The sequence below is a fragment of the Dioscorea cayenensis genome, chromosome 17 (assembly GCF_009730915.1).
Source record: "Dioscorea cayenensis subsp. rotundata cultivar TDr96_F1 chromosome 17, TDr96_F1_v2_PseudoChromosome.rev07_lg8_w22 25.fasta, whole genome shotgun sequence".
NCBI classification, from domain to species: domain Eukaryota; kingdom Viridiplantae; phylum Streptophyta; class Magnoliopsida; order Dioscoreales; family Dioscoreaceae; genus Dioscorea; species Dioscorea cayenensis.
Window position 1 is genome coordinate 15170831 of NC_052487.1, and position 25485 is coordinate 15196315.

Sequence of the window (25485 nt, forward strand, 5' to 3'; positions counted from 1 at the left end):
CATTCTCAAAATTCTGGACAATAATATTTCCGTCTGTGCTTGGACTTGGAGGGCTCATAGTCTGATTGATGATGTTCTTCACCTGCTTAATATTTTGGGCAATCCTACTGTCTGTCTCATACCTCGGAGATGGAATTTGCTAGCTGTATCTCTTGCCACTCATTGCAATCATGAGAATCCTATCTCTCTCTTCCACAGGGGACTTGTGAAGCCGAGATGATTAATGAGAAGCCTTGAGTTGATGGGTTTTAACATGTAACTGTTGTGCTGTTTTCCTAGTCTTTTGTTTGGTCTTTTTTTGTTTTTCTCTTTCTTCTTGTTAGTTTTGTTGTGTTTCTAGTCTCTTTGTTTTAGCTCAGTTTTTCTTTCAATAAAAGCTACCTGGTAGCTCCTTTTCCTCAAAAAAATAAAAATAAAAATAAATAAATAAATAAATAAATAGAAAAAATAAAAAAATTGATAGAAAAATCACATCAAAGATGCTAAACACAGGCAGCCAAACTTAATTTAACAGCAAAAATAGCACACGCACATATACATATATAACTTGTTCATATTTACATCCCAGGGGCAAGTGAACTTTCATAACTGGACCCATGTCTCATGATAAAAGTTCAGCATAAAGTTAAGATCTGCACTTCTGCTGTACAAACAAGTGCATGCCCATTTCTGAAAAACCATACCATAAAGAAAACGTATATGATGCTAAATATCAGAGTTCTTCATGTTGTTGCTAGGCACCAAAATAGCAAGCTGCAACACATTTTGCTGGCAAAGCTTTGATGGGTTCTTAAAAATCAAGATCTTTGGTTTTGATGGGTTTGCCAGATTAACCCACGCAACTCTGAATGAATCACCCTTCTCACATGCACAATGCCACTCATTTGTCGATATTAGGAACCAATCTTTACTGGTGGACTTTGTCGTCTTGACCTCAATGTATGTACTTTTTGGTTCTTCATCGATAATCAGGTCATAAGGCAAGCCTGTTTCCATGTCTTGATTAACCCACTTTACAGCAGTCGAACCAAGTTTCTCAGTAAAATATTTGTAAGCAACAAACTCCCCCTGCCTTCCAGTTTCCCATGCTTGGTCCATTCCTTGAATTTCCCAAAATAGCCTTTCAGTTTCCGTCTCAGTGATGGTTTGCTCAGCAATGGAATCTTCAGGTATATTTTGTTGTTCTGTTGCTTTGAAAAGCTCAGGTTCTGGGAAGTTTGAAGCTGTAGTTGTGACAGGGAGTTTGTCTGAGATTTCTGCGGGTGCTTCCCTGGGACAATTATCTAAAGCCACATTTACGTTTGGAGCAGTAGTTTGCCAGTTTGGAGGAGGCCAGCATGGTTGAATGTTTTGGTTCCTTGCATTACTTGGATACCATTGTCTGGAGATCATTGGTGGAACATAAAGGGGGACTGAAATTTCATCCTCTCCAACTTGAAATGAACTTGAAAGTGACCAGATGGGTTCCCCATCAGGAATTTCAGGTACTTTCTGATTACTAATAATAAAGGATTCTATTTGCTGATTCGAAGACCCCATCTCAAACATGGTTGTTATCATGTGAAGAAAATTTGCTATATGCAGATCAGTAATCCCATTGAAGAAAAGCCGAGAAAGTTCCAGAAACACAGAATGAGCGTCTGTTGTGTCAGTTGCGTACAAGATATTTCCCTGAAAGAAATAAGCACATTATATAGCATACTATATTGATAAAATTTTTAATCTTAGGAGAATATAAAATGATATAGTAGTGAAATAGTAAATCATCATATCATCAAATTAACTGAAATTTCAGCAATTGATAGATCAAAATTATCCACATGCAAACACAAATTTTCATTAGAAAAACTGATCCAAGAGATGGCTGGAGATATGAGAGCATTCAATCTACTTCTTGGGAATGTTTTAAATTATCAACCTGTTAAAACTAGCTTAGTGCCTGCAGTAATATTCTAGCTCATAGGAAGTACTATGGGTGGAGTGATATACCTGCAAAAGAGAGCTGCTCTCAAATCTTCTATTTTTGGCAGAATGATGCCCCTTCAAACTATTCTTATAAAATAGCTTTTCAACAACAATGACCTGTAGTTGGCTAATGTTTTCTAATCCCTTTTCCTTGAGGTGGGAATATACATCAGGATGCTTCTTGTAAAGATAGCGTTGTGCATAAGGAAGAATCCACTTAACCAAAGAAGCCTTCTCGGTGTTGTCTGCTTTGCCATAAGTTATAGCTTCACGACATACAACCTGGAAAAGTCACCAAAATTGTGAGTTTGTTCACAAGTAAAGAAACATTAAAAAATAATAATACTAATTAAAAAACTCCAGCAAAAACTATAGTATCCCAATTTTAGGACAACTATACCTCTGATAAAGAAGGAATGCCTATGTGTTGCATCAATGTAGCAACTTTGCCCTCGAGCATTTCTTTTTCAGCGCTATCAAGTTCACCAAAATATATCAAGAATACATCATCTAAGTGTCCATATTGCTCTACTAATTCCTCATCACCAGACCAGCATACAAGTCCAAAAGAAGGATGGAGGGAAACCCATTTTTCTTTCAAAGTCGGAAGGATTGCAATTTCTGGTTTGAGAAGAGCATCTTTCAAATCAACTATTTCTTCATGCTTAACTAAGCCAGATTTGAAATCATCAGCCCACCTCACAAAAACCTGAAAGACCTAAGAAACAAAAAGAGAAAATAACTTATAATTGAAATGGAATGCAATAAATATTTATTAGAAGCAAAGCGTTCAAGAGGCATTACTCACTTTGTGAGCAACATCTTCTGAAGGCAAGACACTACTTGACAACTGGAGTAATATTTGTAGATATCTACCGAAAGAAGGAGATTCTAGCACACCACAATCCAGGACAAAAAAATCATGAAGACCAGGATAGAAAGTGGCCAATGTGACGCATGAAGAATGTTTAACTTCACTTTTTGATATATTTTTACGCTTTTTCTTCATCAGCAAGTCAATGCAACCAGTGGGGTCATGCCAATGCACTTCATCCAGAGTCATAAAAAGACCTGGTACAACATCAAGGTGTCTTGAGTTAAGAACACTTGGGATGAAAACAAGGAGACTCGATCTGATGTCTTCAATTTTGCCTTTTGTTGCAACCACTTCATCCCAAATGAAGGTGTACAATTTTGACATTTGGGAAACACTGAAAAACATAAAGAAAATGTTGTTTAACCATAATTGGTATTATGAAAAGGAATGCATCCCTCTAGATATTCAAAAAGTGTTCAATGAAACCACATCATTCTTGTACTCCAAACAAGGAAAAGACAAAAATGCCGAAGTCAAGCATAAAAATAAATAGACAAAAAGAATAAGTGCTTCTCTAAAAGATTTCAAATGCATATTAAACAAATGGGCTGACAACATGTTCCATTACATACTGGCCAACTGCATCTACATTGATTAGGCATATTACTATTCATTCTTGAGCTTGTTTCTTAATTTTGTTGAAATCATCAATCATGATACAGACATAACATCAAAAATCTTGATATGAATGTCACAAGTTGCTTAAGGCTGCACCATTGCTAGGCTTACCTGATTCTAGAAAATTATGAATTACCTTCCTGATTTTATATGTCAGGAACATCCTATGATGTCTACCTTACACCTGCATTTGGAAGAACTGCTGGACAACAAACAGATGCTGGAATCAACTTCATAGAAAAACCATAATACTTCATCTGACATATTTATTATCTAATTATTGTACACTCACTATTTATAACTGAACCCACTTGCCTTTTCTTTTTTAGTTGATAACATTCTGCTGATATCCGGCCTGCACATGCTACCAAAAGAACTATGAGAAAATTGCAAGAATTAACTTCATCGAAAGTCTTTACTACTCAAGTATTATGCCACTGATGATCATCTGAAAGTTCTGTATCATCCTCAAAATGTGTTAGTGAATTTGTGATCGACTTGAAAATCATCACACAAGGAAAAAATATCTTACTCGCTTTAACATTTGTTAGAGCATCTGGGTAAACTTTCCTGCTACCTTGTGCGCATACTTACGTGACCTTAGGTAAAAATTTAACCAATAAAGTAAATGATGATCAAGTCTCTATTTCATTTTAAACATTACAGCCTATGTGCCATGCAGAATTTTAACCAGTGAATTTTTTATGTGAGAAGTTGAAATCATGCAGCATCATAGTGTCACAGAAACAGAGTTGTCAACCCAGTCTACTCTCTAATAAAATGCATATAGGTCTTTAATTTGAAGCAATGAACTCTTCTATACTCTAGAAATTTTGTGTTTTGTTCTCCTGAGACACATACTTTCTACGGAAAGACAGAAATGGGCATTAGGTCAACGAAAAGACACGAGACTGAATACAGTGATTACAATTCGATAAGGAAAAAGGTATCTAAGAGAGAAAGGCAACAACAAAAGAAGTTGAAAATCAGGGTGTACTGTTAGATACAAAGAAAACCCAGCGACCAATCAGAGAGAACTTAGAATCCAATGATAAATCTAAAAACTCAAAAAGCAGTTTTAGAATTAAAATGGAGCCCACAAAACTCTCATAAAGACAAAAGAAAAACTAGGGTTATATATCAACATAACCCAAAAGACATTGCTAACCTTTTAAACTAAACTAGGGTAAATATCTAATAACCAATAAAACAGAAATAACTATAAATTATTACATAATAATACTTTAGCATACATACATAATTACCAATATTTATGAAATCAAAGCCTCACAAGTCAACTAACAACAGGCTATTGAAGTTCAGTGCCGATAAATCATGGAAAATGCTACATGAGACAGAAGCCAAAACAGAAAAGCAAAACAATGGAATCCTATCTAACTCTTAAAATCCAAAAATCTAAGAGGAACTCATCATAATACCTGGCCAATGGAGGATCAGAATTTTTGAGGGACTGAATCACTCTCAAAGAATCATCTAGTGTTATTTGAACCTTCAACCCAATATCCTCCAAAAGCTTTTTACTAGTCACCTGTTAAGAAAATGTAGTGTGATCAAACTGAAACAATTGAACAACAATAAAAGCTAGCAGCAGTTGATCAAAGTCACTGTCTCATGCTATAGGCACAAGGACAAGGTTATTTTTACATAACAAGAAGATCATTTTCTTAAACAGTGAATTCTAGTTTAGAAAAAATTCCTCTAACCTTGGGAACAGCATATGGAGCAACAGCACCCAAGATGGAACGAACTGACTCACAATCATAAAAAAGATCTTTAGGGTAGTGAAGTTTGTCATCCAAGCTACATGCTGCCCATTTAGTGTTGCGAATACAATTTAGAAATGAGGATTGCAAAAGTTTCTTCTGCCCATCAAGAAACACACAGTCTGTTTCTACTTTGGTACAAAAATTCTCATCCCACATAATATCTAGAATTTCCATAAGATATTTACACTTGTCAATGTATTCATCAATTGACAGTGCAGATAATATTTGGACCAGCTCAGGTGACTCCCAATCCTTCACAAATAACCTAGTTCCACTTTGATCAGCAAAGCATGGTAGACTCGTAACATCTGTACAGAGAATGTCTGCAACATTTTTCTCAACAAGGTTTACTTTAACAAAATCAGTAACACCTAACTCCAAGAGAAACTCTCTCCATTTTGAGATCCTGAATGATAGCTGATGAGTGCTGTGATATTTCAAATATATTGAATCAACTTCAATCCATTTGATCTCTGTACTACCAAGCAATCTGTTTATATTGACAAAATTGCCATACTCTTTGCCAAAATGTACAGGTTCCTCAAACGGGCTCTTGAAACCATGGCTGGTTAATAAAATTGGTTTCTTTTGCAACATGGAGATAATTTCGGCTCTTTCAGTATGACAACTAGAGCATGCAGACTGAAGGTGAATCATTATGAAAGAAAGATACTCTACAATCAAGTTTACATCAGAATCTGTAAGCTTTTCATTGCAAACTGAAGGCAAGATGAGATTTGTTATCACGTCATGAGCAGATAACTTCTGAACACCAATTTTAGTTAGTATGCGGATGAGGTCATCAACTCCTGTCTCATCCCCAGAGAAGGTACCCGTATTTGAAGAGAATAAGTGTGGAGTGACAGTCCGAAGCTTAGAATACAAGTCTGAGAAATGATGAAGACCATCCTCAGCTTCAAATTTGAAACTGGAAGCATCACAGGGCAGCCAAATTGGGCCTTCAGCCACTGAGCCATATGAACCATCTGAAAGTGGAATAAATGGAAGATCTCTAATCATGGCAAAAAGATCGGACTCTGCCTCAACATGAGTAGAGGTCAAGTATGTGGTTGAAAGAGCAGACAAGGAATTATTGAAAGCATTGAGCCACTTAGAAATCCATTCAATGCCCAATGACCTAATGTTAGCATTAACATGACATATGGATGATAGAATGTCAATCAACAATCTTGGACCATATTCTTGAACTCCCAAGGCTTTTGCCAAGGGATCTGGCAAGATGATTTCCTGACTCAAATAACCAAGCCCAAGATTCTGCTTAAGTAAATTATCTGTCAAGAAGTTACGAGCCTGTTCATCCCAACCTCTAACCACCTTGAACGGAGGAACCCATTCCTCACCCGGACCTTCCAAAAGCAAACAATTGGACAAGCGTAATTTAGATATAATCATACGTGGAAGATGAGAAAAGAATCCTTGCACTTCTCCAACAAGAGGAACAAAACCCATATATGCTGTAACACCTTTTCCAGGACACTCTTGAAAACAAGGAAGTGCACAAAATGATCTCTCAGCATTGATAAACAAATTTGGGAACTCTGACATCAACCACTGGTTCCAAGCACTATCTCCATCAACTTCTTCTCTAGAGGAAGGTAAAACAAAATCACCTTGGAGAATAAACTTCATCCCATATTTCCTCAAAGGAAGAAAAGCAAAAACAGGCTGCTGATCAAGGTAGGCTTTATAATTTCCACTATCAGACTCCTGGAGTGTAAACGCTAGGGATATCATTGTCGTTTGGACATCTGGACGTATGTGAGATGCTGGCAGATTTTGAGAGACTACCAACCAGTTCATTTTATCTTTTCCATGCGTGACAGTGATAAGGCCATCCCCTAGGATCTCCCTTTTCATAATATAAAGTTTGTCATCAATGACATTCTTAAATACTATACACTGAAGCCGATGAAGAAAGAGTAGCAATGATGGATGGAGGTCTAAAAACAAGTTAATGATGGAACCCATAGCCACCCCACCTCTAAGTTCTGACCTGAAGGGAAGAATAATACAAGTGTTCCAAGAGTGGGAATCAGCATTATCGAAGTTACCTAAATGCTTCTTAAAAGAGCTGAGATCACATGGAGGAACTATAGTTGGCAAAATGAAACCAATCTGGCCCTCAGTAATATCAAATTTCACATGGAAGCCGTTGGAATGAATTTCAGGAGCATCTGTAATCTGAAATTAAAAAAAAAATCCATTAAAACTTTAATACAATGCCACCACTTAGTTTTCACAGAAAACAGGGTAATATTCATACAAAAAAAAAAATTGTATGGAGAAAACATCAGGTGATAATTGTATCTGCCAAAAAACAAGCAAAAGGAATGTTGAAAATTTTCATGCCTTTAAAAATCAGAATATCATGCCAGTACTACAATACATTACAAAAAATTGTGTTGCCAACATAGCCTCAACAGTTGCTTTACTCGCATCTCTTACACCATAAGCATTAATCATTTGACTAAATGATCTTGCTTTTTATTAGAGACAAAGATCAAATTTTTAATAGAGACCAATTTAGAGAGATTTGATAAATCTTCAAAACTTCATATCCAAGGAATTAAAAATCTGTACCAGCACACAACAGATAGGCATAAGCTACTTAATTTGAGGAGATTGTGTCTCATGTTCCTTTCACATTATTACCTATTTAGTCAAAAACTGTGATCTGATTGGAAACATTTAAGAATGTTGGATTGGATAAGACCATCACTTTACATTTCTTGAAAAGCATAAACATGAATTACAAATTTAGAATATTCATAGTCCTAAAACTTAGAGATGATGGTTTTACTTTTTTTAATGATAGCAGAAAGTTAAAAATTTGTTTCCAGTTTTTCCCATGACAGTTTGAAAGCCCTTGTTATCCATTTTATGAAAGATCAAAAATATTAGTATGCCAGAAGACAAAAAAGGACAAACTCTAAAAGGGCCCTCTTGCAATTCCTAAAGAAAAAAATTTTAATCCATCACCATTCTTAGTAGAAAAATTGAACTCTGGAGGTAATATTGGCCAGTTTTAAACAAAGTAAGCAAAGTTTCCTAGGAAGAATAACCTTCTCTAATATAATCAGTCCCGAGGAAAATCGAAGTCATGCTCAAAAGGTTCACAAAATAGAAGTAGAAGGGGAAGACATAATAAACTGATTCCCATAAGAATAATTGATACATATTTAAAGCAGGAAAATACCTAGAGGTGCTAAGAAGCACCAGATTTTTCCTCTAAATACAGCCTCCAATATCAAATATATCCCAAGTATTAAGTTTGTTTTGTTTTAAAAAACAAAACTTGGGAGAAAATGTTGCCAATTACCTTGCCAAGCTTTAATATTCACATGTTCTATATAATTTATGAAATTAATGATATGCAAAACAAAATCATAAAAGATAATGTGTAAGAGACTAATTCATATCAGGGAGAAAATGAAATACAAAAGTTCTAGGACAATTATGCAATTTCCAGAAATGGATTTGTTTCCATAATAATTCAGAATGTTTCAAGCATACCCGAAAGACAGATTTGAATCCAATGCCTTTTTGCCCTATGTAGCCACCATTTGATCCCTTTTTTGTTGAACTACCAACATCACAGAGTGCTCTAATGTTTTTGTCTGAAAATCCTTGCTCATTGTTCAGTACAATAACCCCAGTATCCTGAAGGATGAAAACCAGTGTTGGTTCCACAAGTGCCGGATAACTATTATCATCTGCATTTTGCACCTGAATATTTATAAGCACCAGCAATTAGCAATGTGAGCCAAACTGAATACAAGATAGCACAACAAAAAGATAGTGATATTGAAGATAGTTTATCAGAATTAAGAAATGGAAGTAGAAATAGTACTTTTAAGACCTTTTGGTTACCCATCCAAATAACACTAAGTCTTGTTGAGTTACAATCAGAAGGGATCTCTTAGAGGAGAAGTGTTATCATTGAAGTACATGGGAGATTTCATAACCATTGTATATGTGTTATTCCACCATCGGGTAATGCAGAGAAGAACGATGATTCTACCAAATATGCATCTAAGACAGCAAGGCCTATTAGTAATCAAACTTATAGTTGGAAACGTAAGAGAAAGAGATGCTATTCAATCATCAAGCAGCATGGGGGGAAGAATATTTGCAATATCCATAAAGTGGCAAGGAACCTCAAAGTCTGTTGCGGATGTGATACCAACACATTATATGGTAAATCAATCGATAAGAAATCATCAGAGAACGGCCATTTTCTGCACCAATTTTGTGGTTATAATACCTACTTCACTATTGAAGAAGTCATTTGGGCTCTAGTGTAGTATTTATCTACATAAGCTGAAAGCATACATTAATGGGTGTGTATCTCTTTGCTTATGTTTGTATGTATAAAACAAGGGTAAGTGTGATACTACATACGCATGGTTCATAAATACATAAATACTAACACTGAGTTGTGAGTTGAACAAACAGTCCAGAAGAGGTATAAGGAGAAACATCCCATAAAATCAAAAGAAACAAAAAAATAGGCTTTTAATTACATAAACACACATTAGATTAACTGAAAAGTATATTACTAGAACCTTGATAGCTATCTATTACAGAAAATCATTACTCACCAGTTCAAGCAGAAAGTGAGAATCTTGTGAATATAACTCCTGTGAAAGACAATGGAGTGCTCTACCAAGACGAGCATGCTGCTTCTTCAGCAATATACTCTCAGCATTCTTAGTATCTGGATCAAGACCAAACTCCTCCTTTCGAATGCTTTCAATAAGAAGGTTAGCATCTTGAATTTTATTGTTTTCAGAAATGGTTGAACTAAGAACTTCAAGCTTTTTAGTTTTTTCTTCAGAAGTAGATATTGCTGCATTTACAACTCTAAAAGTTTTGTTATGCTTATCCAGCACTCCGGAATCTGCAATGCTGTTTGATGTTGTTTTGCCATCATCTGTGGGGAAATTTTGATATGTGCTCTGCCTATGCCAGACATCTGTTTCAGTATGCATAGGTTCAGATGAGGACGCACCGAAGGCCTGGTAATCTTTGATCCATTCCACTATTCCAAGCGACAGTCCAATTTCATGTATCATGATGCGCTCATTAATTTGCATACACTCGGATATAATGATATAAGCAGCATCTTTAGTGAATGATTGTAAACCAGAAATGAATATATCTGTAGCAAAACTGCGGAATTCAGAAGGTAGTTGACCAACACAATCAAGAATGAACTTAGACACAATGGAGTAAGCTTGATTTACTCTACAGAGATCTTCAAGTACTTTATTATTCTCGTTTTTACCAGGAAAAGGTATCTTGCCATGTTCAGCTTCATTAAAAAAAAATTCCCCAGAGTTACTTTGTCCAGGAGCTCTGCAACTACTATTTGCATCCTCATGATCAACATACTTATGTATGATGACTTCAATTGCTCTACGGGCATAGCATTTTAGAAGAGGCAACGGAATATTATTAGATCCTCCATAGTCACAGATCAGAGATAATAACTTTGCTGCAGTTTTGAAAGATGAACCTTCAATTGCTGCCTCAAAGAAGTCATCAAAACTGGTTGATTCTTCAATTCTGATTATTCTTCCATCACTAGCCACTAAACATGATAGTTCCTTGGCAGAACCTACATTTAGCAACCATTCTAAAAGAGGACCCAGTGATGGAGCAAATAAAAGATCCCAGTGTGACCACATTCTTAGATCTGACAAAATCGGAGCTTTAAGTAAGCATTCCATTGCATCTTTTGAAGTGACAGAACCAAGTGGGCCGGCCAGTTGGTCTGCTTCAGTAGTAATCTGAGAAGCAAGACTTGAGTTATTCTTCGAGTGAGACGATGAGTTTTTGTTTAAGGAACTTTCCAAAAGCGATGCAGAAAAATGAATACAGCTGGAAGCATCAAAATGCTTTTGGCCCTTGGTAAGATCTGCAAAGACTCTTTCAGGTTCATTGGACATTATCTGAAAACAGATAGACGGAAATTGCCTCTTTAGGATAGTGGAAATACATTGCCCAGTCAAACCAATTCCATTCCCATAGTTCTTCTCAGCTTGTGATAACATAGATATTAATTGTTTTTGGATCATTGAGACTTCAAAAGTAGAGCTGCTGCAAAAATTTCTCACCAAGTTAAATACCTCAGGATGAAGCAGAGGAGAATGCTTTTCTAAAAACTCAAGGAAAGTTCCATAACCAAGAGATTTAAATTCTTTGACTGAAAAATTCGATTTCAACCACATTTCACAACCATGAAGTACAAAATGCTTGAGCAATAGGTCTCCTCTTCTCGGTGAAAGATGATCTAGTTCAAAATAATTGGAGATTTGCTTAATAATACCCTCCACAGTAGCACCTAAATAGCAAATAACAGTATCAACAAACAGTATAGCACACATATGCATGAGAAAAATTATTAAGAGTGTCCAACCACGAAGGGAACATTAAAAAAGTTTAAACAAATAAGGGGAAGAATACTCTTCCAGCCAGGTGTCTGAAAACATAATCCATGTGCTTCATTAGAACTGTTAAAAAACAAAATTAATCCATGAAACCTAACATCTATAAAGTAAACAAACATATATCAAATAGAATATAAAAATTAAGATTTAGTTTTCATTGAAATTGCACATGATAATCCACTTGGTAAAGCAGGGTATTTAGAAGAGCATGATAGGTAATTTTCTTGAGAACACATGATTTACAACTGCCTTGTAACAAGATAACCCATGCAGCGACTTACTCTTCACAGCTTCTTCAATGCAAGCAGAATCATTTGTAACAGGCATTGCTTCATTTGAAGACTCTATTGCTGCAGTGTCAGCATGTGGACCAGAGAGGTGGCCAAGAGATTCCATATCATTTATCGTGTCATAAAGTTTATCCAACATGTCAAATTTAATAGATTTCACCTGCCGCACTCAAAAACATCAAGCAATTAATTCATATCCAATAAATATACTTCAGACAAGGCGCAGATAGTGTGCAATCATTACACGCGAGATATCACAGAACTAAGTTGATAAGGTTCAAGAAATCTAGAAGAGCTTAAAGAAGCTATACAAATAATCAAATTATTGGTTAAATAACTGAATTGCATGATGTTCCATGCCTCTACAATGAAATAACACGCAGTACCTCGCCCCACTCAGTGGTTCAACAACCCAAATAAAAGGAAAAGGAAATAACAGCAAGTGCACACCAGGTACAGACTTGGGTACACATGGACTTGTCGCTGATGGAATAGTCACAGATATGAACATAATAAAATCAAAAAGAAAATTACCAAGATCACAGCCAAATTTTCAGGTGCTTATTATGTATTTTAAATATTAAGTTTGTCTTCTGTTTAGTGTTTCACTGTTTTGTTTTAAGATGTAAGCAATGTTACACCAAGAATTCTAAATTCCACATTTTCACTAACAATAGAAATTAGTCTATTGTGGATTTATCAAAGATTTGATACCCTCCAAACCCAATTAGTTCAGACATTCTAACACAATTTTAGGCCTGAATAAAACTTGATCCAAACCTGAAAAATCACTTTAGTCAAATTTGTCGCCTTCAGGTGGGCCTAAATAGCCCAATTTAAATCTAGCCCAATTAACCTACTTCATTAGGTGGGAATCAACCGAGAAAAAAAAAAGCAGAGTGAGAGTGAGGGAGAGATACCACTTATACTTGTATCCTATTAGAATATATTCCATACGTAGATATATTTGGTGTGTCTATATTTATTAGATTATTATTTAGGGTGCTTTGTACATTTGGTAATATTATTATTTACAACCTTTTGTATATTGAGTAATATTATTATTAAGGTAAACCTAGAAATAAGCATGTTTATAAAATTAATAGCTCAAGTATTATATAAGCGTAGAAGAGTATTGTACTTATTGGATTTATTTAATATATGGATATCTTCTTTCCTCACAGTCTCCTTCACTCATGACTCCACCCCCTGATGGCTCATAATTCTTATTTCAGTTTCTGTATATCCAAACAAACATGAACGTATACCATTCACCTATAACTTAAAATGTTGCATATTAACATACAAATCCACGTACATAGCAAGCTCATTTACCTCAAAAATGATACCATAAAATCAAATAAACCCATCCAAATATTTAAAGCAATCAAAGAACTATGTACATACAGTCACTTCATATTGTGTGACGCATCATTTTCACACAACTTCAATTTGTTATGTCGCATTTTGCGAGCATTAATTGATCACACAATTTTGTAAAAGCAAAATCAAGATAAATTTACATTATAACTATAGCATTAAAGGAAAGCTAAACACGCAAAGACTGTGTAATGACCACCAAAATTCACAAATTTAGATCATTTAGTTGACCACCAAAACATATCCTATTTGCAAAACAATGATATGCAAAAAAAAAAAATTTAAGGGAAAAATGGGCAAAAAATAGTACTCACTGCAACATTTAGTAAGGCAACAGCAGGATAAGACATGAATGTCCTTTGCATTTTCCTTTTCTTCTTATCTGAAGACGTGTAGAGATTCAGCATCAAAGCAAAAACCTACAAAGAAAATTATTAGAAGAAATATCACAACACTTCAGTGAAAAGAAAAGATATTATCAATCATATGAAAACTGTCAGCTTTTCATCCTTGACAAGAAAGACATTGAAGCAGAATACGGAACATGATATGCTTTATTGTTATGTGAAATTTTTGCTTTTTTTTTTTTTTGGATTTTTTTAACATATATACACTTGTAAAATCTTTAAATTATACATGTACTACCTAAAGTTTCTTATTCTGATAGATGTCTACAAAGTTGAGATTTTTACACATACACGCTTCAGTCAACTGAAACTTTCATTTCCACTTATCATGGATAAAACAATTGAAACATCTCCAACATCCTTTATATTCACCTTTAAAGCTTTTACACATCATATATACCAGTACAACACATATATTTCAAAATTGGCATAATTCTTTGAATGCTCACTAAAAAATTGAAATACTAAACATTCTGAATGTAATGTCCAAGTGATTGCTACAATTTTCCCCAAACCTGATAATTAGTATATGAAGAAACCATCAAGGCTGAACAAGTATTTTCATATAGCTGGTGAAAGTGGGAGGGGTTTGAGAGGAGATTGATTTTAAGGGCCCTGGGAAATTATTTTTTCCTAATTAAGGACAACAAAATTTTTTATATAGGACTTAATTTGTAAGCATTGTTACACAAAACCCAATAGAATTTGGAGTGCGGAAGAATGTCAAATTTCATTGGGTAAATATGAGGGGGAAACTTGATGCGGGTATATGCGTAATTTCAAAATTTTGTAGGGGTGTATGCGTAAAAGCATAGTTTTCTTTTATTATTTTTCATTATTTTTCATTTCCATATCCTGGCAAGTAGAAGAATTGGGTCAGTTCATCCACCACAGTGGCAGATTAAAAAAGATTGCAATTGTAGTATAGGAGAAAAGCAAAATAGTTCATAATTGTGTGGACAATATGAATTAAAGCATTAGCAAATCAACCATATCACAAGAATAACTCAATGCGAATTTTATGTTCTTGCCAGTTAACATGATTTATTGAGATTCCCATTCAACATCAGTACTCATGTAATCTGCCATCTGAGCCAAAAAAGCAGCCAGGCTCACAAATTGGAAATAACTTGGTTGTAGTACTTTAAACAGAAATAAAGAACTTTTTGCAGTCTGAGTAAATTTAACAAGATATTTTACTTGTCATGATTAAAATAAACCATAAGGGAAGGTGTTACTTATAGCTACACACTTACCTCCGGAACAGAACACTTCTGACAAGCCTCCTTCCAACTAGCTACAAATGTCTCAATATCCTTCTTATTCAGAATCAGCTTCCCAGCTTTCTCTTGATCTGTTTGTATTACCTTAAAGATATGCGGAGATTGAATTTCAATTCGATCTTCATTTCTAGTTATTTTCTTTTCATCATTCTTGGTGTCCAATTTCGCAAGTTTCATACCAAGCAATTTCATATCATCAATAATTGACAGGTGAAGTGAACTAGATGACTTCTGTTTCTCAACATTGTTACAAGAATCATTCTCATTATCATCATTTACCAAGAAATCTTGCTCATCTGAAGGAAAAATGGAAGATGTGGAAGCCTCAGGATTAGTCTCCGGTGGCCTCTCATTCCCAGCCTTTACCAACCCACTTTCCCGGATGGAACTCAGAGCAGCCGACTCAGTCCGTCTGCATCCCTTTATAAATTTGATAAACAACCTGTTGCAAAGTTCAAGTCAGCAACAGTTACACATAAGGCAGATCAAATTCTGTACAAAACCAAAACAATCCTCTCTTCCACACACCCAAGGCTCTGAATCCGCACGCCAAGTTCCTCCCTTGTTTTCACTGAATGCTTTTCCACAAGGAAGTCCAAGAACTCCTCAACCTTCATCTCCTTATTCCTATACCTATACACGAACACTGAAAGCCTGCCGATCAGTTGTTCAAACGTAATCTTACAAACCTCCTTGGCATCAGCCGGAACAGAAAAATAATACTGCACAAGTGGGTAGCGGAGCAAAGGTCCCAACCCAAGCTCATCAAACTTCTCAATCCCTTCGCTCTTGCATATCTCCGAATCAAGATCATGCAAAGAAGTCATCTTTCGCACCGAAACAAAGCAATGTATGAACACATTCACCTAATTTACAAAACAAATACAAATCAAATCCCACACCAGCACTCCCAAACAAAAAGATCAAGAGCGCACCTTCCCTTCAATAGCTCGGAGATTCCGAAGAAACGGGACCTGATAGAACCCATACCCCAGCGCGTTCCAGGAATCAGCCTGGAGCGAAAGGGCAGCATTCTGACAAAGCTTCCAAACGGAAACGCCCTCTCCGGCGGCGATGAGCTCCCGGTGAGCTTTGGCCACCGCGGCCTCAACCTGGTCAATGGTCACAGGATTGGGCGCCCGAGGATTTTGAACGCCTGGATTGGGGCTATATTGAGTGGGATTGGAGGAAGAAGAGGCGTAGTTTGGGTTTGAGGCAAAGGGAGGACGAAACGGAGGTCTTGACCAGCCGCCACGACCGCCACCACCACCTCGCGGCCGGAATCGGATCGGCGGGGAGGACATGGGAGAGAGCGCGGGAACGAATTGCAAGCTTGCTCGCAAGAGTCGAAGAAAGCAAGAATTTAAAAAAGGAGGCAGTGTTCTGGTGTGCTTCTTCGATGATTTTAGTGATCGAAGTCCACCGGGAGGAATAGTGGATGTGAAATGGTGTGTAATGTGTATGTGGGCCCTGGTGGCAAAGTTGGGAATTTATTTTTTATCTTTATTCTTTTCTTTTGGGGTGTTGGTGTGGAATTTACTGAGTTGCCCTTCAAGTAAGCTGCCCTTATTGGGTCGTACCATGGTTAGTCAAGCGTCAATGGATTTTGGTGGAGATGGGCGGTTCCTTAGGGCTGTGGGTTTTTGCATTGACTGTTGTCAAGTTGGGAAATATTTATTTAATTTTAATTTAATTATTAAAATTCTTTTTCCCCCAAAATTAGTTGGTGAACCACATTACACATGGAAATAGAATGATGTTAGAATGGTGAGTCAAATTATTGAGTCAAATTATTGGGTCAAAAGTATTATTCTAATACTTTAGAGTAATATTTATTTAATGTTTACAGACTTATTATGAAAATATGTTTTTTTTTTAAATGATATGGAAAGTGATTTATTAATTCATTTTAATTCTTAAAATATCTTTTAGACATGTATATTGTATGTCTCTAATCGGCCTATGTGACACTAGCTGAGTTAATAAATTCCTAAATAATTGTTAAGCTATCATAATTAGCACATTATTATATTTATTTGTCTTTTGGTACTCTCTTATAAAACTGCATTTATAGCTTTTGTAAAAAAAACATTTTTTTTTATTTTTTAAATTAATCAATATAGCCATGAAGCACTTATATCAATCAAAATTATGGTACAGGCATCAAGTCAATATTTTTTTCAAACAAGTTTGTTTCATTAATCTATATAGTTGATGTCATTATTATTGACAAAGTAGCATTATCAAATCATTATGTGACAAAAGTCATCAAATTTGTCAGAATCACACTAGTCATCAAAAGAAAATACTAGTATCTGTATCGACATTAATATTTTGTGATTTACTTGGAATTATTTTGTGATCCAATGATTGATCAAACCCGTTTTTATACTGTCTTTTTATTAATTTATATGGACAAGTCATGTTATGCCATGTACAACTGAGAAGTTAATATCTCAATTCATTTTTATACGGTAGCATAACCAAATTTGAGATTTGGGGTAAAATTTTTAGGTTATGGATTGGAGATGGCCTAGGATTCGAATATGTCTTCTCAGCAAGCACACGAATATTTTATGTAAAAAACTCGATGTTAATAGATTAAGTGGTTGTCGGCACTTTACAACTTGCATCAAGCACATTATGCATTTCAAAAGCTATTTTTATCAATGTTGTCAGACCCGGCCTGACCAGTTTGACCGAAAAATTGGGAACCGACCATAAGACCGGTCCAGCTACTCCTTTTGACTCGGTGTTGAAAAAACTTTGCCAAAAATCTATGACCGGATCTACAAGTTTAAAACAATTTAAATTTCCAAAAAAAAAATAATAAATTGTCATGGCGAGGAGAAGTGAGGAGAAAGCAAAAGAGCTTTGGCGAGTGGCTTCAAGCAACAAAAAGCGGCGATGAGCTCGAGAAATGAAGGAAAACCGGAGAAGACCAAGAAGAAGAGAGAGAGTGAGAGAGAGTGTGTGGAGGGTCAATGGAGACGAGAAGAAATTAGAGAGAGGACTTAGGGGGCGTTTGGATCATGAATTGAGGGCTTGGGAATGGGAATCTTATTCCCAAGCCCTTGTTTGGTAACCAGGAGAGGCATAGGTTGCCTCCATGCATGGGAAGAAGATTACTCCCAGGAGAGGCATCCTATTCCACCCAAAAATGAGAGGAGAAGTATGCCTTAGTTATGAAAGTACTAATTTACCCTTAGCATATATAAAGCCTCTTTTCTCACTTTCACGCTTTTTTCTTTCCCATTCTCCGGCAGCCGAACCCCTGCCTAATCCCGGTTTTGCTATCTCGCACCCTCCTGCGCGTCCACGAGGTACTTTTCCTTCCTTCATTTCAAGCTTCTTTGATTTCATTTTATCATAGTCAATGGATTTTGTGATTGATAATGGCCGGCATAGCAGATCACGGAGGCTTGGGGCATTGCCAATCGACTGGATCTCGTCGGTCCTATTGTCGTACAATCTCTTTTCCAGGCACAAGGTATAGATCTAGTATTATATCAAATTTTTTATTATTTATCTATGCGTATGTCTGTGAGGATCTTGTGATTGTGTATTATAATTAAAAATTCTTTTTTTTTTTGTTTTTGAAATATGTTTGTTTATTGAAGATAAGGTTCACACGGTTTGCTTTGATGGCTGGATCTAGTGTAGAAAGTTTCCATAGTATTTGAAATTAAATGGGTCTTCAACATTTGATTCTTTGGTTATATAATTGATGAAAATGTTGGTTTTTATTCTTATAACATTTTACTTGAATTTTATATATTTGGAATTTATCAGAGTGATGAGTATGATATTATGAATTAGCTTTAACAAGGTGTACAAGATTCTCATACTAGCATATGAAAACTTTTCTTTTTATGGCTAGGATTATTAGCATAGTACTAGTGGATAATTTAGTATATAATGGGGCAGTGTTGGTAACCCTTGAAGTATGGATGAGAGAAAACCCTAACCAGTGTGTCAGACTGACGTGATAACCGAGACACCAATTGATATGATATGTTTTTAACAAATTATTATTTTTTTATCTTAAGTGTTAATAAAACAAAATAAAAAAATCAAATCTTAGTACAAGTACTATTAGATTTTAAAAATTTAAAACGGTTTAAAATTCTCAACCATAATTGAAAAGGATAATGGATAAATAAAGAATATAAATTGTATAATTTTGTGCTGACTTAAATGACCAGTTTTAGGATGATATTTATTTTTTTAAAAATTATCACATATTCATGTATTAACAATAATCTTAATTAATTGACATATTTTTAAACGGATCTTCTTTAAAAAAATTATTAAAAATTATTTTTAAAATTTTTAAATATATATATTATCCTTATAAAAATCCAACTTACAACTAATTAGATAACTCCATAAATTTTAATTTATTAATTTTGATTTAATTAATACCATTATCATGTTTTTAGATTTTTTTTGTTTGGTGCAAACTACATAATAAATATGATATTAAGTCCCTATATCTTTTTAATAGTTAAAACAAAGATATGCTTATATATATATATATATATATATATATATATATATATAAAGTCACATCTATTCAGTATAATAGTTTGAAGTTCATACTATTTGACTAGAGTTGACACCCACATATGCTAACTAATACCCTGAACAAAGTTGTTACTGCAACATCGTACATTAACAAAGCAATGTCTACATGAGCCTTTTACTTCATCCTAGTTCAACAAAAAAGCTGAAATTTCAACATGTAATTCATCCTTATTCAAGAAACCTGCATATACCTTGGCAGAAACAAGAAAATATATATAATAGTTAAATAAATATTTAAGATTAATTATATAATTATAATATATTGAAATATATATATATATTTATATTATAAATATTTAATAATAAATAATGTTAAATATTTATCATTAAACATAATCCGTTATTTTATATAATATTTTAGTATTTAACTACAAGGGTATTGATGTAATTTTACTACATCCCACCTTTTTACTCTTTCTATTCCCAATCCTTATTCCCTCAATCCAAACACATTATTCTTATTCCCCTTATTCCCATTCACATTCCTCCCCTTTTTCTATTCCCCCTATTTCCATTCCTATTCCGCAATCCAAACGGCCCCTTAGATTATTATTATTATTTTTCTTTTGTGAGTCTTGAGAGAAGAGGTTTTTTTTTTCTTCTTCTTTGGTTGTCCCGAGAGAGGAGGGTGAGAAGATAATCAGGTGTTTTTTAATATTTTATTTTTTTAAAAAAAATACTGTATATAAAACTAAAACTTTAAATATTAAATTTAATTGTATTTCAAATATTTTAAAATAACAATTATAAATATCATATTTAATTAATTGAGCTTTTTAATTATCAAAATATAAGTTGTATTATTTTTTATCATTATTAATTATTATAATATTTTTTTTAAAATATTTTATTATTGACTCCGGTTCGACCCGGTCAAATCCATCGACCCTGACCCCTACATTTGGTTGGATCAATACCCGAATCGGGTCTGACTACTTTGATTTTTATTAATTTATTTAGTATTGCATCCATTATATTTGTCAAATGAGTTGAAATAATCTGAAAAGAAGCTTCTTACTCTGCAAACTAATCAAGTGGAGATGTATTGAAGTTTTAAAGCACCAATTGCTAACATTTTCATTCAACATTATCTAATCTGAAAAGAAGCTTCTTACTCTGCAAACTAACCAATTAAAACTTCGCTGAGTTTTTCCCCTGCCCTAATTCTACATGTTGCTCCTAACCAAAGGATGAAGACGAGCTGACTTGGAAACTTCTTGCTGACATGGCATCTATAGGTGATGTGTCCATGCCAAGGAGGCTTGCTGACATGGCCATTTAGAGTTGAGTCAGAAATTCCGACTGCCACGTAAGACATTTGTTGCCGGAAAGCATCCGGTGACTGCCCTGTGAAAACAAAAGTAATTTGGGTGACCATTTTGATGCGCTTTTTAAGTTTGGTGACTAATTTGAAAATAGAGCAAAGTTGAGTGCCTTACTGAAAAATTTACCCACCAAATTATACATGAAAATGGAATGATATTAGAATGGTGAACAGGCATATTTAGAGTCAAATTATTGAGTCGACAGGTTTATTGTAATGCTTTAAGAATATTGTTCATTTAGTGTTTACGGATTTGTTATATTCAGAGTCAAATTATTGAATCGACAGTTTTATTGTAATACTTAAAGAGTACTGTTCATTTACTGTTTACGGATTTGTTATGAGAGGATGTTATTTCTCTTTTTTCAGAACTGTATGGAAGGTGATTTATTAACTCGCTTTAGTTCCTAAAATATTTTCCAGGCATGTATATAGTACGACTCTAATCGACCTATGCGACGCTGGCTGAGTTAAAAAATTTCTAAAAGATTGTTAAGTTATTATAACTAGTGCATCATTGTATTTATCTGTCCCTTGGTGCTCTCTTATAAGATTGCACTTATCGTTTTTGTAAAAAAAAAAAAATAGCATTCTTTTTATAATTTTTAAAATTAATCAATATTGCCATGAAGCACTTATATTAATCAAAATTATGCTCTAGGCATCAAGTCAATATTTTTTTCAAACAATTTTTTATTAATCTATATAGTTGATGTCATTATTATTGACAAAGTAGGATTAGATTTATCAAATCATACTATCATAGTCTTTTTTTATTATTAAGCTATATGACTAAAGTCATCATATTTGTCAAAATCGCACAAGTCTTAAAAGGAAATACCTTTAGGGCCAGTTTGGTAGTTTGTAGGGAAAGTAATTACATGTAAAGCTTTTGCAGGGAAAGATTTTGCATGCAATTACTCTCCCTGCAAAGTAACATTACAGTGTTTGGTGTATGCAATGAAAATTGTAATTAAATTGCATGCAAACTTAATTTCTCCATTTGGTATGAAGCCATTTGCTATGTAAAGTTATGTTTATTCTCAATATTACCCTAAGTTATTTTAGTTATAAAAAATGGATTTTTAATAAACTCTAATGACATACTAACTTAATCCATATAATAATTAACCTTTTCTTCATAAAGTATTTTTAGATTTTTTTAAATATAGTTTTTTTATTTTTTTAATACACTAAAAATAATATATAGCTTTAAATCACCATGGGTTCCTCAACTTTTGTTCATTATACAATTTTGTGTATTTTAATATTGTCATGATTGATATTATCCAACAATGCGTTAGAGTTTTTTTTAAAAAAAAAAAAAGAAACAAGGAAGAATTTTTATTTAATAAGAGGGTAATATAGTAATTTAACAATAATCAAAATTTTCCACTCAACCTTGTAATCACTTTCACATCACACCCCATGTGAATCACTTTCTATGGTCAAAAGGAAAGTGATTGCAAAGAGACTAACTATTTTTAAGAAACCAAACGAGTGAAAGTGATTCACTCCCGTTATTTTGCAAGGAAAGTTGTTACTTTCACTCATACCAAACGGGTCCTTAATATCTGTATCGACATAAATATGTTGTGATTTACTTCGAATTATTTTATGATCCAACATAGTGTTTGATCTGACCAATTTTATATTGGTTTTTTATTAATTTATATGGACAGGTCATGTCATATGCCATGCACAAGTGAGGAGTTAATATCTCAATCCATTTTTATATGGTAGCATAATCAAATTTGAGATTTGGAGTAAAAGTTTTAGGTTGCGGGTTGGAGATAGCCTAAAATTCACACGAATGTTTTATGTAAAAAACTCAATGTTAATAGATTAAGAGGTTGTTGGCGCATAACAACTTGTATCAAGAACATTATCCATTTCAAAAGCTATTTTTTATCAAAGTTGTCAAACCCGGACCGGCCCGGCCCGGCCCGTTTGACTGGAAAAATTGGGTACCGGCCATGAGACCGATCCGGCTACCCCTTTTGACTCGGTGTTGAAAAAACGTGGGCAAAAATCGGTGACCTAACAGGATCTGCCAATTTAAAATATTAAAATTTTCAAATAATATAATAAATTGCCATGGCGATGGGAAGTGAGGAAGAAGCAAGAGAGCTTTGGCGAGTGGCTTCGAGCAACAGTGAGGGGCAACGTGAGCAAGAAATGAGGGAAAATCGGAGAAGAACCATAAGAAATGAGAGAGAGAGAGAGAGAGAGAGAGAGAGAGAGAGAGCACTTTGATATATATTTTTTTTTTCTTCATTGGTGAGTCCCGAGAGAGAAGAGTTTTGTTTTTTCTCTTTTCTGGTGATCCCGAGAGAGGAGGGTGAGAAGATAATTAGGTTTTTTTTTTTAAAATATTTTAGTTTTTCTTTAAAATATTGTATATAAAACTAAAACTTTAAATATTAAATTTAATTGTATTTTAAATATTTTTATAATTAAAGAAAATATATAAAGTAAAAATTATAAATATCATATTTAATTAATTGTGCTTTTTATTTATTAAAATATAAGTTATATTATTTTTTATCATTATTAATTATGATAATATTTTTTTAATATTATATAATTAACTTCGGTTCAACCTCAATTCGACCTAGTCAAACCCATCAACCTCTAACCGTTAGACTTGACGGGGTTTGACTACTTTGATTTTTATTAATTTATTTGGCATTACATCCATTATATTTGTCAAATGAGTTAAAATAATTAATTTCAATCCCTTGAAATATTTAAAAATGTAAAATACTTTTTTTAAAAAAATAATAACAATAGTTATATTCAAATACAAATTAAAAAAAAAAAAAATCTGATATGGGCTTACATTTAAAGTTGTACACATTTATACCCCATATATAAAAATATGATGTGGGGTCCTGTGAGGAGAGGGGATTCCTACTCCACTTGCATAGGCAATTTCTTAGGATGGTCGTATTGTTTTTAATTGTTTAAACAACCCTAAGATCATCACATCAATACTGATTCAGCTCTTAAGTAATAACTAGATGGCTGATTAGGTAATTAATATGCAAATATTGTGACTGCATATTTACTGTTTTTCTTCTATAGTTACCAAAGTAATTTATTGGTGGTTTTTTAATATTTTTTTTTAAATATTATTATTTATTTTCTAAAATTTATTTTTTAAAATCATTTATTTTTAAATAATTTATTATTATAATAATAGATTATTTAAAAATAGATCGATTTTCTTAAGAAAATAATTTGTTAAGAAAATAACAATTTTATAAAAAAATTGGATTAAAAAAGCATAAATAAATCATTTAGTAATTACAAAAAAAAAAACTGCATTCAAAATGCAAAAAAGCCATAGATTTTTCTGTCAGCATCCCATCTTAACTGAGTTGTTGGGTGTTGATTGAAATATTGATTGGGCAATTTAGACAATTTTTTTTAAAAGGTCGGGGCATTTTTTTTTATTAATGTTTACAAACCACGTGTCAAGGGTGAACATATGTGTGGATCTCAATCGCGATTGGTAGGCTGAGGCTCTAACTCGCTTTCATAATGGGACACAAATACCTTACTTATGTAATAGATGCCAATAAACCAAATCGTTGTTTTGTAAAATTGCCCAAAAAAATATATAACTAGAATTTTTGTTTGAATAAATTACTTATAAGTCCCTAGAAATTTTCAAACTTTCATTGTAGTCACTCTGACGTTTTTAACATACCATTTAGGCCCTCATCTTCCTATGATTTACTTTTTGTTCCTTGGCATTACCTCCAGCAGGTTTTTTGATATGAAATTCCACAAATAACCTTGTGAGACAAGGGAGAAAAAATTAGCTTTTCTTCTCGCCAAGTCACATCTCTTTTATGGGATGTGCACGGTCAAATCCGAAGAAGCTTCTTGCTCAGAGTTGTTTGCTTTTTCCCCATCATTTCTTCATCTTGTTCTTCTCCATCTTCTTCATCTCCGTCTTCTTCTCCTTGCTGGAGTTTTAGTGGGAAGGCCCGTTTTTCTCTTTTTACTCTTCTATGGAGATGAAACTCTCACCTAATCTTTTTGTTCTCTTCTCTTTCCCTCTCCATATTATTCTTGATTTTAACTTCTGGGGGCCAATTAAGACAGATGCCGACTTTCAACGCATGTGCCATATATATCATACCTTCAAGAAGCATGTAGTGGACATCATCGTTGAGAAAGTGAATGGGTCTATAGATGGAAAGTCGGCCTCCTTATTACCACTGTAATTCACCAACAATGTTGGACTGGTTGTTTTTGTGTTCTTCTGTATTACATTTTGTTATTGTGTATTATTTTAGGTTCATGTGTATTATTTTACGTTTGTGTCTATTATTAATGTTTTATGTGTAGTATAACTCGTTTAAGTGCAAACTTCAAACTTTCCTGTGTATTGTGCATTGTTTATGACTTGTTCTTTTGTTTGTGTCATGCATTGTCACACAGGGAGCCCTTCTCCAAAAGCAAGAACGCTCTAGGTTGGAA

At 34.0% G+C, this 25485-nt stretch overlaps 1 protein-coding gene across 1 annotated transcript; it reads right to left on the reverse strand.

Annotated features, from left to right (window-relative positions):
• Positions 1-480: 480 nt before the first annotated feature.
• On the reverse strand, positions 481-16471 carry LOC120280575 (protein NO VEIN-like). Its single transcript, XM_039287447.1, has 13 exons — positions 16016-16471; positions 15609-15946; positions 15054-15522; positions 13705-13809; positions 12002-12170; positions 9870-11614; positions 8782-8994; positions 5185-7449; positions 4900-5009; positions 2774-3176; positions 2366-2683; positions 1990-2247; positions 481-1671 (listed from the first exon to the last, which is right to left on the reverse strand). Exons 1-13 carry the CDS (start codon positions 16382-16384, stop codon positions 706-708), a joined length of 7728 nt encoding a protein of 2575 aa, XP_039143381.1. The 5' UTR covers positions 16385-16471; the 3' UTR covers positions 481-705.
• Positions 16472-25485: the final 9014 nt, after the last annotated feature.